Source organism: Coptis chinensis, chromosome 1 (assembly GCF_015680905.1).
Source record: "Coptis chinensis isolate HL-2020 chromosome 1, ASM1568090v1, whole genome shotgun sequence".
In the NCBI taxonomy this organism is placed as follows: domain Eukaryota; kingdom Viridiplantae; phylum Streptophyta; class Magnoliopsida; order Ranunculales; family Ranunculaceae; genus Coptis; species Coptis chinensis.
This window is the reverse complement of record NC_141456.1, coordinates 38,386,263-38,399,363: the sequence shown is the minus strand read 5'-3', so window position 1 is coordinate 38,399,363 and position 13,101 is coordinate 38,386,263. Positions and strand designations below refer to the sequence as shown.

Sequence of the window (13,101 nt, the reverse complement as noted above, 5' to 3'; positions counted from 1 at the left end):
TATTACTTTTACAGTTCTATTATTCTTACCTTTTTAGCCGACCTCACACAATTAATTAAGTTAGGACATTATTTCCGCCAATAACTTCCGCCCTTCCGTCAATTATTTCCGCTAATAATTTCCGTCAATTATTTTCGCCAATAATTTTCGCCAATAATTTATGCCAATTATTTCCGCTGATAATTTTCGCCACTAACTTCTGCCAATAACTTCCGCCCTTCCGCCAATTGTTTTCGCCAATAATTTTCACCAATTATTTCCACCACTAACTTCCGCCCCTTCGCCAATAATTTCCGCAAATTATTTTCGCCAATTACTTCCGCCATTAATTTTTGCTAATTATTTCCGTCCTTTGTCGCCAATAATTTTCGTCTCCTGTCATCGCCTACTATCGTTTTTGACAATGAGATTACACACACCAATACTTGATAACATTTATTCTATTTTATTTTTTTCTTTTAAATCGAGGTTCTTCCATTCTTTTTTCTATATTAACTTCTTTGCCACATGGGCTTTGCCCATCCACCAAAGAGAGGGCGATGTATAGACCCCCACTTTGTGGCTCATTAAGCCCACGGATCCAACCCAGTTCAATTAAGCCCAATGGCTTAATCCTAGCTACACCCAACAACTGGTTTATGTAAGGATATGTCCAGGTTCATTATGGTAGAATATAAGGATAGAGGTTCAAAAGGATAAGAATTCTCTTGACAAAAACAAACACAGTCCTCGTAGGACTCAATCTCTTCATTCATATAAAAACTATTTATTCTAATAATGTGAACTACGTTGAAACTTGATCCCTAGAGAATAGATCTTGGAGTGCGTGAAGCGACCATTATTTGGTTCGGTTTCATCTCCTCAAACATCAAATTCCTCTCGTTTCTTAGTCGTTATTCACCATTGCTCTCGTTGTGTTGAAAACAAAAGTTGCGAAAAACAATACTCCAATAGTTGTTCTTATTGATCATACACTATATTGAGGTATGAACAGTGATTGTTCATACTCCAAATATGTATGAATAATTATTCATACTCTAATATGTGTTCTTATTGATCATACATTATGTTGAGATATAAACCGTGATTGTTCATACCATAAATAAGTATGAAGTCTATGAATATACACCGAGTAGTTTGTGTTGGGGCAGGCTGTTTATTATTTCGCGTAAGGAGTAAACTTTACTTTTTATCTATCTAATCTGCTTTTTTATTTCGCTTCAAGAGTATGTTTCACCTTTCATCTCCGTAGTCCTTATAAGTGATTAAAAAAAAATTTGATTTTGAGAGTGATTTTTTCTTCCAATTAATCTGTACTTGAGAATTACTCTCTATTAATCTAATATGTCAATTAGCATTCCCCCTTCCAGAGTTTGAAGCCATCAATCTGGAATTCTAGATGCACATTCCTTTGGGTAATTCCATAATTCAAGGGGAAATGTGTATAAAAATATAAAATCATACTTTTAAAAGAGTGCTAAACTACATTGCGAAAAAACTATACGAATCAATTTTTGGATAAAGTTTTATAAAGTTCACAATATGATTTAGAGTACGACTTAATGCATACCCATAATTCGTGATTCCGAACGAAACTCTGGAATTCTGTTCGGAATTTCGGTTTTTCAAAAAACTGGAATTCTAAATATAGTGTCGAAATATTTGAAATTTTGAAATTTTTTTGAAATTCCAAATGTAATAGGGTCGAAATTTACTGGATTTCGGTTTTTGAATTTATCGGAATTCCAAAAATTCCGAAATCCCGAACTATGCGCATAGCAGAAACTCAAGTATCCTGGTGAATTTTTGGAATATGTATTTTTTAAACATTTTTTTGGTAAAAGCTACACGTATGAGTTTTGTCCGAGTGAAGGAAGTTAAGTTCAAGTGATCTTTTATTGGGTTTCAGAAAGACTAGCTAATGGAAAATTTTGTTCAAACCCACCCGAGACCACCCACATAGCAAGCATTTATTTTTATTCTTTTTTAGATAAAGGAATTTTCACTTGCACCAGCCACCAAGTAGTATTTTCCAATTCCTAGGCACCTGTCGTGCGTCATATTATTTTGGGCAAATTTGATGTTCCTAATCCTAATATAGTAGAACCTCGATAATTTAATACCATTGGAACTAGACAAATCTATTAATTAAATGGGGGTTTAATTAATCTGTAAATTAATAATGATATTAATTAATCGGTAAATTAATAGTTATTAATTTATTCAAATATTTATGATTTTTCAAAATGTATTCTAGAAATATTTTCAATAGTATTAAAGATCATATTATATTATCTTAATATATATTTCATTATACCTTAAAACATCTCTAGGTGGTAGTATAACGGTATAACCTGTCAAAATCTTCAAATTTGAATAAATATTTTGGAATTTTCTGGAATATCAATTCTAGGTGGCTTCAAATTCGGTCGCATCACTTGTTCGTTCGCATTTTTATTCGCAAATTTGGCAATTTGGATCTTGATCTTGGGCGACATTACAAATAAGCGCCCGATGGTATTATTATCGTAGCGCCCACTCCTAATGTCGTGGGTTGTTGTTTTGGATTTGTCTTTGTGACACTCCAACTATTAGCGGCGATGGTAATGTCGCCAGATGTTGTTTTTTTGCTAATGAAATTTGTGACCACCTAGAGTTGGTCGAAATTTGCGACTAGATTCTCCAAAAAATTTCTCAAATTTGAAGAGTATACTACCACCACCTAAAAATGCTCTTAAGAATTTGTTCTCTTATGTTTTAATATTTTAGAAAATAGTTATGTATCAAAGTGATCTTATATGATCCTTGTCATTTAAGATCCAACTTGACTTAAATTTCACAAGACAAGCAACACTAGACTCATATTTTAAGAAGACATAATATTTCACTTTATTTGTATTTTTTTTTATTAATTTATGTAATAAATTGACTCCACTAAACTCCATAGAAATTGTTTTGAAATCTATTATCTTATAAATTAAATTTTATTATTTAAACACAATAATTAATTTATCGTGTATTAAATTATCAGAATTTTACTTTACAAATAGAATAAACTCCACTCCAAAGAACTCGGGAGCTAGTTTTGTAGACAATTCCATGCTGTAGTGTTGTTCCAAGTGAGCCAGAATCAGAAAACGATTGCTCCCAGCCTTAGGTTCTGGAGCTCTTATAGTTATATCAGTTACTCGAGTTGCAATAGCACATGGCATGATGCATCAAATAACAAAGAGTCCAAGATTATATTTATATATGAAAGGGGGAAAAGACCTATGAAATGGTGGGTCGTTTGCTTTGCTAGCAAGCCATCACTGATAGTAACATTTTCTTTCAGTGGATAGAACCCTTGCATCTTGCAAAGCTGTCATATTACAAGTGAGGGGTCATCTGTCTCTGTAGTCTGTATGTTCAAGACTCGAGTAGAAAGCACGCTACACCGTTGGTGTCATGGTGTGTAATATACACCACTTGGAAAAAGAAGTAGTTCAGCTACAGAATCATCTCTCTTTTGGAAATGATAGAAAAAGAAGCACTTTGGATAATGAGACCGTGACATTATAACTAGAAGTCTAGAACACCATTGCAATTTTGTTTTTTTACTCTTACAGTGTCGTCGTCTTCTTTCATTTAATCTGGAACAGTTGGCAGAACTAAATAATGAACAAATATACCGACATATATATGACAAAAAAAAAGGGTTGCTGTGTTAACATTTATTGGACCACAACTTGTTTTGACAATATAAAATATCAACTACTCCGACTGACTTAATATGTTCTTTATGAGTGTGGCCAGTATGTCGCTCCTAAGGGCATTTTCAATAGGGGTATAAACCGTATAGAGTGGAAATTTTACACTCCAAATATAAAAAAATTCTCTTCAATGGGGGTGCTATACCGTAGGTAATAGTGTATTAGCTAATAGAGAGGGTGGAGAATTCTCTTTCTCGCTATTAGTTAATAAAAATCCCGGGCGACACTCGAACTGATGTCTGAGTGAAATAATTTTCGGACGTTACTCCAAGTAACGTCCATTTCTAATTCTAAAGTATTTTTTTACACTTCTCCATTGGAGAATCTATTTTTTTTTTTACACTTCTCCATTGGAGAGTATAAAGTATGAATATTTATAAGCTATATAATAGTATACAATTAGAGGTGTAAATCTTAATGACACCTATGTGGAGTCTAGGTGGAGGTGTAATTTTACACCTCCCATTAAAGATGCCCTAATAGCAAGTCCAATGAAGTATTGTTAAAAAGAGATGTTAAACTCTTGCCACATAGGATTTTAAGGGTTTTTATTTTATTCGACCAAATATGGCAAACCAAAACTTGAATTTCATTTCAATTGCTTTTTTTCTGTTTTGAAGTGCTAAATGAATACGGACGACACAATTTATGTCGTCTGTCAATTAGTTTGTAATTTGAGTTGAATTTTTTTTGGATGGACGATACAATTTCTATCGTCTATCGAAATTTAACACATAGATAGCAAAACTTGTGTCGTCTGTTTCCCAAAATTTATTATGGCAACTGCTAGACAATGCCACAAATTTGGATGGACTTATCATACCAACTAAATTTACGAGCCTTCTAACAACCCCATTAGAATGACATTTTGGTTTTTGGGTTCTATATGGCCTTTAGACCATATAACACTCCATTGAACTTGCTTTAAAACATTTGTAGTTGTTCAGGAATTTGGAATAATCGAATTCCAACTACTCTAAAAAACCAGAAGTCTATATAGTATTTCAGAAAACTCCGGCCAAGATTTAAGATTATTAAATTCTGACTTTATAATATTATTTTGATGCAGTTTTATTTTTCTAAATAAACAAAATATTTGTTAAAATTTCTGACACTTCATTTAAAAATTGCGAACGAACATTGGTTGAGTTTGAGCTCAAGTTCGTACTTATATTTGACGATAGAGATTTAGGGGAGAAGACAACAATTAGTATTATTAATAGACCAGACTTGTTTTTGTAAGGCAACACAATTTTCAGCTTGCAACACTAGACGGCGGAGCACGCCCAAGTGCTGGAAGCTTAGAACCAACGCACGGTCATGAGGCTAGGCACCAATACCCGTCCGATTGTTTTCTCCAACTAACAATTTGGGGAAGAACGAACTTCCTTGGTGTGTCATGTAATCAAAACATAAACATGTCTCACCTTCGTATAACGTACCAACATAGTGTCGAAATGAGAATATGAGATCTTTAAAACCAAAATTTTAGAAATAAACAACATTATGCTCAGTTGCTTACTATCAAAAAAAAAAACAAAACAACAACATTATGTTTATTTCCGTAATTTTACTTATAGTTGTCAGATGATCATGGCCAAGAAGAACATATGATATCAAAGAATACTATCATAAATTTATATTTATACATATTGTAAATTCAGGCAATTGATTTCATATATATCCCTCTTTTACAATTTTACCCATAGATTGGGATTTTGGAATTACCAGAATTATCAAAATCTGGAAAACCGAAATTTATAATATTTCAACCATATTATATTTTGATTTCGGCTAATTTCAAAATCATCAATATTTCAACTCTATATTGTTTTTTTTAAAACTGAAATATCTACTGAAATTTTGACATTCCTTTTGGAATCATGTCATTTATGGGATTGTGGTAAAATTTTTATCACAATCCCATAAATAACATGAGCAAATTGGACCGAATTTTTGTGACACATTAGAGACATTTGATATTAAGATTTTAAAGTACTAAAATTCTATAGTAACTGAATCTTTTGAATCGAATTTGTGAACACACTGACGTAACACTCATCAGGCAGGCAGGGAGTGCGTGTGTATTGGTCAAAGAAGTACTGAAAATCAAGGTCTCTCTGTTTGCCACGTCATTGTGTTCACAAATTCAGTTCAAAAGTGTGAGTTGGTGTAGAAACACTCTTCAAAGTATTGGCGAATGGCGAATATCGATATAAATTTTGGGTCTCTTCCAATGACGTTAGATGAAAGAAAGAAAAGAATCCGTGTTTCCTCGTGATCTGTCATAATTAGATTTTTTTTCTTCATTTTTCAATTCGAAAATATTCAAAAAGTTGAAACTCCCACTCCAAAACAAACGGCACCGTTAAAATACTAACGAAAGTCATAACCCTAAATGAAGAAACCGTTAACTCCCCTTTATTATAAGACCCCCCTTCATTGTTTTCACTCTCAAGTCTCATCACACTTTCCCTCTCTCTTCTCTCTTCACCAACTTTCAATCTGAACCGTCAAGAAGCAGAAATAATGAGAGAAATCCTTCACATTCAAGGTGGGCAATGTGGAAATCAGATTGGAGCAAAGTTTTGGGAAGTAGTATGTGCAGAACATGGAATAGATTCAACTGGAACATACCATGGGGACAGTGAACTACAACTGGAAAGAGTTAATGTTTATTATAATGAAGCTAGTTGTGGTAGATTTGTTCCAAGGGCAGTTTTAATGGATCTTGAACCTGGTACTATGGATAGTCTTAGATCTGGTCCTTATGGTCAGATATTTAGACCAGATAACTTTGTTTTTGGTCAATCTGGTGCTGGTAATAACTGGGCTAAAGGTCATTATACTGAAGGTGCTGAGTTAATTGATTCTGTTCTAGATGTTGTTAGAAAAGAAGCAGAAAACTGTGATTGCTTACAAGGTATATCATTTCTAAAACATTCTAATTTGTATTGCTTTGATGAAATATGTAAAGTTATGATTTTTTTGTTGTTGTAGGATTTCAAGTGTGTCATTCATTGGGAGGAGGGACTGGATCTGGAATGGGGACATTACTGATATCAAAGATTAGGGAAGAGTATCCAGATAGAATGATGTTGACATTTTCTGTGTTTCCATCACCAAAGGTTTCTGATACAGTGGTTGAGCCTTATAATGCTACTCTTTCTGTTCATCAACTTGTGGAGAATGCAGATGAATGTATGGTTCTTGATAATGAAGCTCTCTATGATATTTGTTTCAGAACCCTCAAACTCACTACTCCAAGCTGTAAGTTTTCATTTCGTATTCGGTAATTGGGAGATGGCTTTTTAAATTGTTTGAATAGAATATTCGCTTTTCACATGGCGGGACAGCTAATATCACGTGATATTGTTGATCTGTTTTTTTTAATCCTTTTTCCAGATTTCGTCTTTTACTTGTCTTTACTTAAGCCAAAGTAGTGGAATAGGGGTTTTTAGGGTGGTCCAGGAGGCATGATATTTTTTTTGGATATGTCCTGATCGCCAGTACAGGCTTTTGTCACATGTTATGTTAGTTGTTTAATGCAAATGACATCACGTGTTTCATTGAGATTGGTTCGGTATGCCAATGTGAACATTATGAGCCATTTCTGCTTATTTTAATACTTGGTAAGAAACTGAGAATGACATTTATGTTGATTGAACCAATTTAATGATGTTCACTTGTGGTGTTATTAGAACTTAGTGGACCTTGTTTTCAGCTTCAATTTTATTTAAATGATGTTATGTGCCATCATTTAATAATCCCTTTTTATTAACATTGAAATAGAGATGGTAATTTAGTAGTCCATTTACACATATGTGATACATGGTAGTATTTCTAACAGTAATTTGTGATTTTTCTGTGATCAGTTGGAGACCTGAACCATCTGATTTCTGCCACCATGAGTGGGGTTACTTGTTGTCTTCGTTTCCCTGGTCAGTTGAACTCTGACCTTCGCAAGCTTGCTGTCAACCTTATTCCATTCCCCCGCCTCCACTTCTTTATGGTGGGTTTTGCTCCTCTCACATCCCGTGGATCCCAGCAATATCGTGCTCTCACTGTACCTGAGCTCACTCAACAAATGTGGGATGCAAAGAACATGATGTGTGCTGCTGATCCTCGGCATGGTCGATACCTTACTGCATCTGCCATGTTCCGTGGCAAGATGAGCACCAAGGAGGTTGATGAACAAATGATCAATGTGCAAAACAAGAACTCATCTTACTTTGTTGAGTGGATCCCTAACAATGTGAAGTCTACTGTTTGTGACATTCCTCCTACTGGTTTGAAGATGGCTTCTACCTTCATTGGAAACTCCACGTCTATCCAAGAGATGTTCCGAAGAGTTAGTGAGCAGTTCACTGCTATGTTCCGCAGGAAAGCTTTCTTGCATTGGTACACCGGTGAGGGAATGGATGAGATGGAGTTCACTGAAGCAGAAAGCAACATGAATGATCTGGTGTCTGAGTATCAACAATATCAGGATGCAACTGCGGAGGAGGAAGATGAATATGAACAGGAGGAGGAATTTCAGGAAGCCTAAAAGGAGCATAAAGTAGTCTGGTTTGTTCAGTAGGTTATATATATATACTGTTGTGTGGTTGGTTTTATGTTTGTGTTTGGATGTTATAATGTTTGGGATATGGTCTGTCGCAATGCCCCATTGCTTATTTCTGGTCTTTATCTTACTTGTTTTGTGGGTTTTACTGTTTAAGAATTTACTGCTATACTTTTGGTAACAATTTGAGATAGGAAATTATGATCATATCTGTTTTTTCATGAGATGATTGGTCTTCTTATGGTAGTGTAGCTTCATTCGATTTCTATCATCTGCACTGTCCTTTGGGCTTTGCCTATTACTGGGTTCATACCTTTCCTGCCCCAGAACGGTTTGAACATCTTTCAGTTCTAGCCTTCTAGGTGGCGGTAGAGGCTGATCTCCACCATTATCTGCGTCAATTGGGACTCAGAAAGAACAAGAGTTCCTGTGCTTGAACATTAAGCACAAGCGAGATACCCTAAAGTTATTGTGGTGTTTGCCATTTCAGAACATGGAAAAGAAAGAAATGGAATTTGTAACGCAACTGTCTGTTTAGAGTTTTGTGATCTTCCCGCTCTGACTAGGAATTTGGAACTCTATGCAATAAGAAGGTTAGAGACTGAACCTTGTGTGCATACATACTCACATAGTATATATTAGAGACTGAACCTTGTGTGCACACATACTCACATAGTATATAGTACTAGCGTCAATACTGCTGGGTTGTACTTCGTACTGCAAAACCACGGCGGTTGCCAACATATTATATTCTGGTTTAGCATTTAGTTTAATGACATCCCATCTTCCAACTTATATGGCAAAGATGTTCTGGTTTGGACTTGGGAGCAACATCGCCGAACTTTCCCATATTGCAAATCCAAAAGAGAGTGTTGATAGCAAGCGAATGGATGCTCCTAGCCTCCTACTACTTCCATAAGCTCCCATCAAAGCAGAGAGGAACAACTTCATGAACCTACTTTACGTTAGGCTGCAAAAGAAGCCTCTTGAGTAACTAATCTTCTGGTTTCTCACATACTCAGAGTTGGTTGTATCGATCTATTGGTTTTTTCCAAACCGATTTTGACCACATAAATGAATGAAGTATAGTAACTCAGTGAGTCAGTGAGATCCCAAAACAGAAAAGATCACATCTCACGAATTTAACTGTAAACAGAAGAACTAAAAGGCACGGACTTAAAAGATTAAAAACAAATCATTGCCACTCAAACTAGGAATTTTTTTTTGCTAAAGACTCGAGCTAAGAAATAATAAACGCATATAAGAGTTCTTCCTCCGACATCGGTCTCCTGTGGTACAAACATTACCAGAGTACATTCTTAGGGGCTCCGCAGTCATTTTTGCTGCAGCTTCTCAATTTGTTTTGAAATACAGTTTCTTTTTTCCATCTTTATTTGGAGATCATTGAAAATTGAAAGAGCGGTTCTGGACTCCTTATTTTGTGGCCACTAGGTAGAATATCACAAGGTATGTGTTTCAGGAGGCAAATTAAGCTGCTTCAGTCGTACCCTTAACAGAAAAAGAAGGCATGAAGGGCTCTAATAGAGATGCTAGAAGATAAACTAACCCTGCTGAGGTTCTCATAACAATAGAATTCCGAGCCTGATCTTCCTTGTAAAGATCCCAGAATTTGCTATCTTGAAGATACCCATTTCCCACATGACAAATGTTCATTGCAGTTTTCGATACCTTCTTTAGCTTAACATTGTTCATGGCTTCTAGCTATTGCTCAACATAGTTGTCAACTTCTTCTGCTACTGTTTAACATAGTTTTGGGGTCTGATTCTACATCTGGAGCTTCAGGAATGACACGACCATAACCATATCCATTTCCTGAATCTCTCGCAATGAAACTTAAAAGTTAAAACAACCCAAAATTTCAGCAATTATGTGCTAACAAGAGTATTTGTAATTAACCAACTTTGGACTACATGTAAATGGGAAACAAGAATCCCTTTGCTTACTTTGGCTCCATATCTGCAAAATGACCCAAAATATCAGCTCCCAAACCGTCATAGCTTGCTTACTCTTGATAGAAGTAATGAACGAATGTGGAGAATCTCAGTTGAAAAGGCAGCCGACAGTGCTATAGCCAGAGAGTGGTCCGTGGGTCCTGCCCAGAGCATAATTCAATCCCATGCTATAAAGCAGAAGAAAGCAATTAAACATAGAGCATAATGGGTTCGATGAGTAAAGATAGGTTCCTGTTTTTACATTCTTTGCTAGAACACCAAGAGAAACTGTTCATATCAAAAGAACTAAGAAAATGTGACTAGAATTAATCAAAACCCTAACCACTACTCACCTGAGTTAACAACTAGGACCTACGTATTCACCATTCCCAGGACAGCACCTAATAAGATCAACAAACGCTACATTGATGGTCGACTTGAAAATCCATAATGTTAGTATCATAGGTGTGCAATCAATGTATGATGTGTATAAATAGATCAGACCTTGAATAGAAAGAACTTCTATATATTAATATATTACTTTTAACCTCTCCATGTATCAGAAATATCGTGAGTGTATTTATAGTTCCTGAGCTATTCCAACCTTAGGACCCTAACAGAAAAATGAATTGCCCATTAGAAGCCCACTCTTTAATTGCAGATACTCTAGGTCCCATTCACTATAATAAGCCCTCAGCGGTGCTTGGAGAGTAATTATTAGCGCAGCCTCGTAGAGGTGGCACTGTCTGGCATCCTTCTTTATACACTGAAGCCGTCGACCAAAATGTAGACAAGACCAAAGACAATTTTGTAAGAGGAGGATAAATGCACTTGACGCAAACTACAGTTACCATTCTTATATAGAGTAGAGAAAATGGAAAAACCTGCTTTGATTAAAGTACGGGTCATCAAGGATATCTACGGAGCGTACTAGATGCAATACCATGAGTATGAGAGCCAGTAATATCTGAATATAGTCACGTGAGGGATTAACCAACTCCGCTAGGCGCTAGCACTTGGAGATGTTTGCTCTCCCAATAATCCTTCAGCAAAGTTGTCACAATTTCCTTAGGGTCAAAGTTGTCACACAATAATGGGATTGTGAGGATTGGAAATATCACATGATCGAAATATCACATGATCTGCAGCATAGAGTTCATTAAGAGCAACGTGATATATTTCATTAACCTACTTCAAAAAACAAATAGACATAAAAACCTAACTATTAGTGCGGTGTTCATAAACAAATAGTTATCACACTTCAAGCGAACAGACATAAACGAATAATGTTTATTCGGAATGTAGGTATACAACTAACGACTTAAAGCGAAAAGCTGACCAACATTCGATAGCAAACACAAGTACATCGCACACGACTTAAAACCAGTTGGCCAATAAGGGTATGGTGTGGACAACTCTGCAGCACAAGCAATTAACTTGCAGTCAATACAGAAAAAGAGAAATTCACCAGAATACAAGACTTCTCAAAGAAGAAAACGTCATAAGAATAAAGTAAAAATTAATATCAATAGTATGAGGGTACATCCCCCGATTCAAGCACAAGTGGACATTTAGTAACTCCATGCTCCATGCTCCAGTTTTCTTTTCCGTTCACTCAAAGAAAAGAAGTTCCAATAATAAGTTGGTAAAACCTTTGGGTGATGATACTAGAGGTCTGGGGTTCGAACCCCGCTACACACTATTGAGTTACTGATCTCTTTAAAAACAGGCTTGCCTACACATTTAGCCTTCTAGCTTAGTTGGTAAAACTTTTGGGTGATGATACTAGAGGTCTGGGGTTCGAACCCCCTTTGGGTGATGATACTAGAGGTCTGGGATTCGAACCCCGCTACACACTATTAAGTTACTTATCTCTTTAAAAACAGGCTTTGCCTACACATTTTGCGTCTGTGACTAGCAAAGTCGGTAAAACCTTTGGGTGATAATACAGGTCCGACTCGAATCCCGCCAAATATCAAAGAGTTACTGATCTCATTTAAAACAGGCTTACCAAAAAAAAAAATAATAATAATAATAAGGCAAAGTAGGGTGAAAGCTTAAGTGCTACAATAAAAGTAGAACATCCCCAAAATGTATCATGTAATCAACCACTGTCCATTAAACATCAAATTCCACCTAAGACAAAGTGAAAAATAAAAACAAAACCACATAAAAAGAAACCATGTAGATAAAATAATGCAAATTTATGAACTGAAACAAGCACACACATACAAAGTGATTCTCAAGAGCCGAGCTGCTCTATTTGCGAAATCACATGTAATAAAGTAAATTCAAGAGTTTGAAACTGAAAATTCGTGAAAAAGTAGAGAAAGGATAATAATAGGAAATTAAGAATCTGATAACCCAATAATATAAAGGGAACTGGGACAAAAACAAACATCAGTAAAAATACCAACTACTGGAAAAACAAGGACATTAAAAACCACAAAATTAGAAGAAAAACAAAAAAAAAAAACTATTCAAGAAAATAAATCAACGAGTATAGGAAATCTAATAGTTATAAAAACGCGTGTAGTAGATAAAGGAACCTTACTAACTAAAAGAAAAGAACGCATCACAAAAAATCAGGAAATCAATGTAAATGTGAGAGCGTTTAGAGAAGTAACAACGGGGTTGTGTTTGATGGTATGGGAGAATTTCAATTGGTAATCGTACTTTGTAGAAGAGAATTCCCATGAAACAGAATTCTCTTATCTTTTTGCTCACTGCCCTGTGAAATTTTTCCTTGAGGGTGGAAAAGCATATTATGTAAATACCTTCTACATCGGGAAAAGCTTCACTACAAAGTGAGATGTGCACACAAGCATTCTTC

General features: G+C 35.5%; 1 protein-coding gene and 1 long non-coding RNA gene across 4 annotated transcripts; one reads left to right on the top strand and one right to left on the bottom strand.

Annotated features, from left to right (window-relative positions):
• The first annotated feature begins 5,791 nt into the window (after positions 1-5,791).
• On the top strand, positions 5,792-8,540 carry LOC147523880 (tubulin beta-1 chain). The gene is made up of 3 exons (XM_086600467.1): positions 5,792-6,675; positions 6,753-7,022; positions 7,628-8,540. Exons 1-3 carry the CDS (start codon positions 6,282-6,284, stop codon positions 8,299-8,301), a joined length of 1,338 nt encoding a protein of 445 aa, XP_086456593.1. The 5' UTR covers positions 5,792-6,281; the 3' UTR covers positions 8,302-8,540.
• Positions 8,541-9,424: 884 nt separating this feature from the next.
• On the bottom strand, positions 9,425-12,166 carry LOC147523879 (uncharacterized). 3 transcript variants are annotated; one of them, XR_015217794.1, is made up of 3 exons: positions 10,622-12,166; positions 10,281-10,456; positions 9,425-10,149 (listed from the first exon to the last, which is right to left on the bottom strand). It is a non-coding gene; the product is annotated as an uncharacterized LOC147523879 (long non-coding RNA). The 3 variants fall into 3 exon arrangements; XR_015217796.1 differs by having other exon boundaries at positions 9,425-10,456; XR_015217795.1 differs by having other exon boundaries at positions 9,425-10,429.
• Positions 12,167-13,101: the final 935 nt, after the last annotated feature.

Coding starts and splice junctions, on each gene's coding strand:
- LOC147523880 (XM_086600467.1), top strand. CDS start 6,282: ATGAGAGAAATCCTTCACATTCAAGGTGGGCAATGTGGAAATCAGATT. Junction 6,676..6,752: donor AAACTGTGATTGCTTACAAG/GTATATCATTTC, acceptor TTGTTGTTGTAG/GATTTCAAGTGTGTCATTCA. Junction 7,023..7,627: donor CAAACTCACTACTCCAAGCT/GTAAGTTTTCAT, acceptor TTCTGTGATCAG/TTGGAGACCTGAACCATCTG.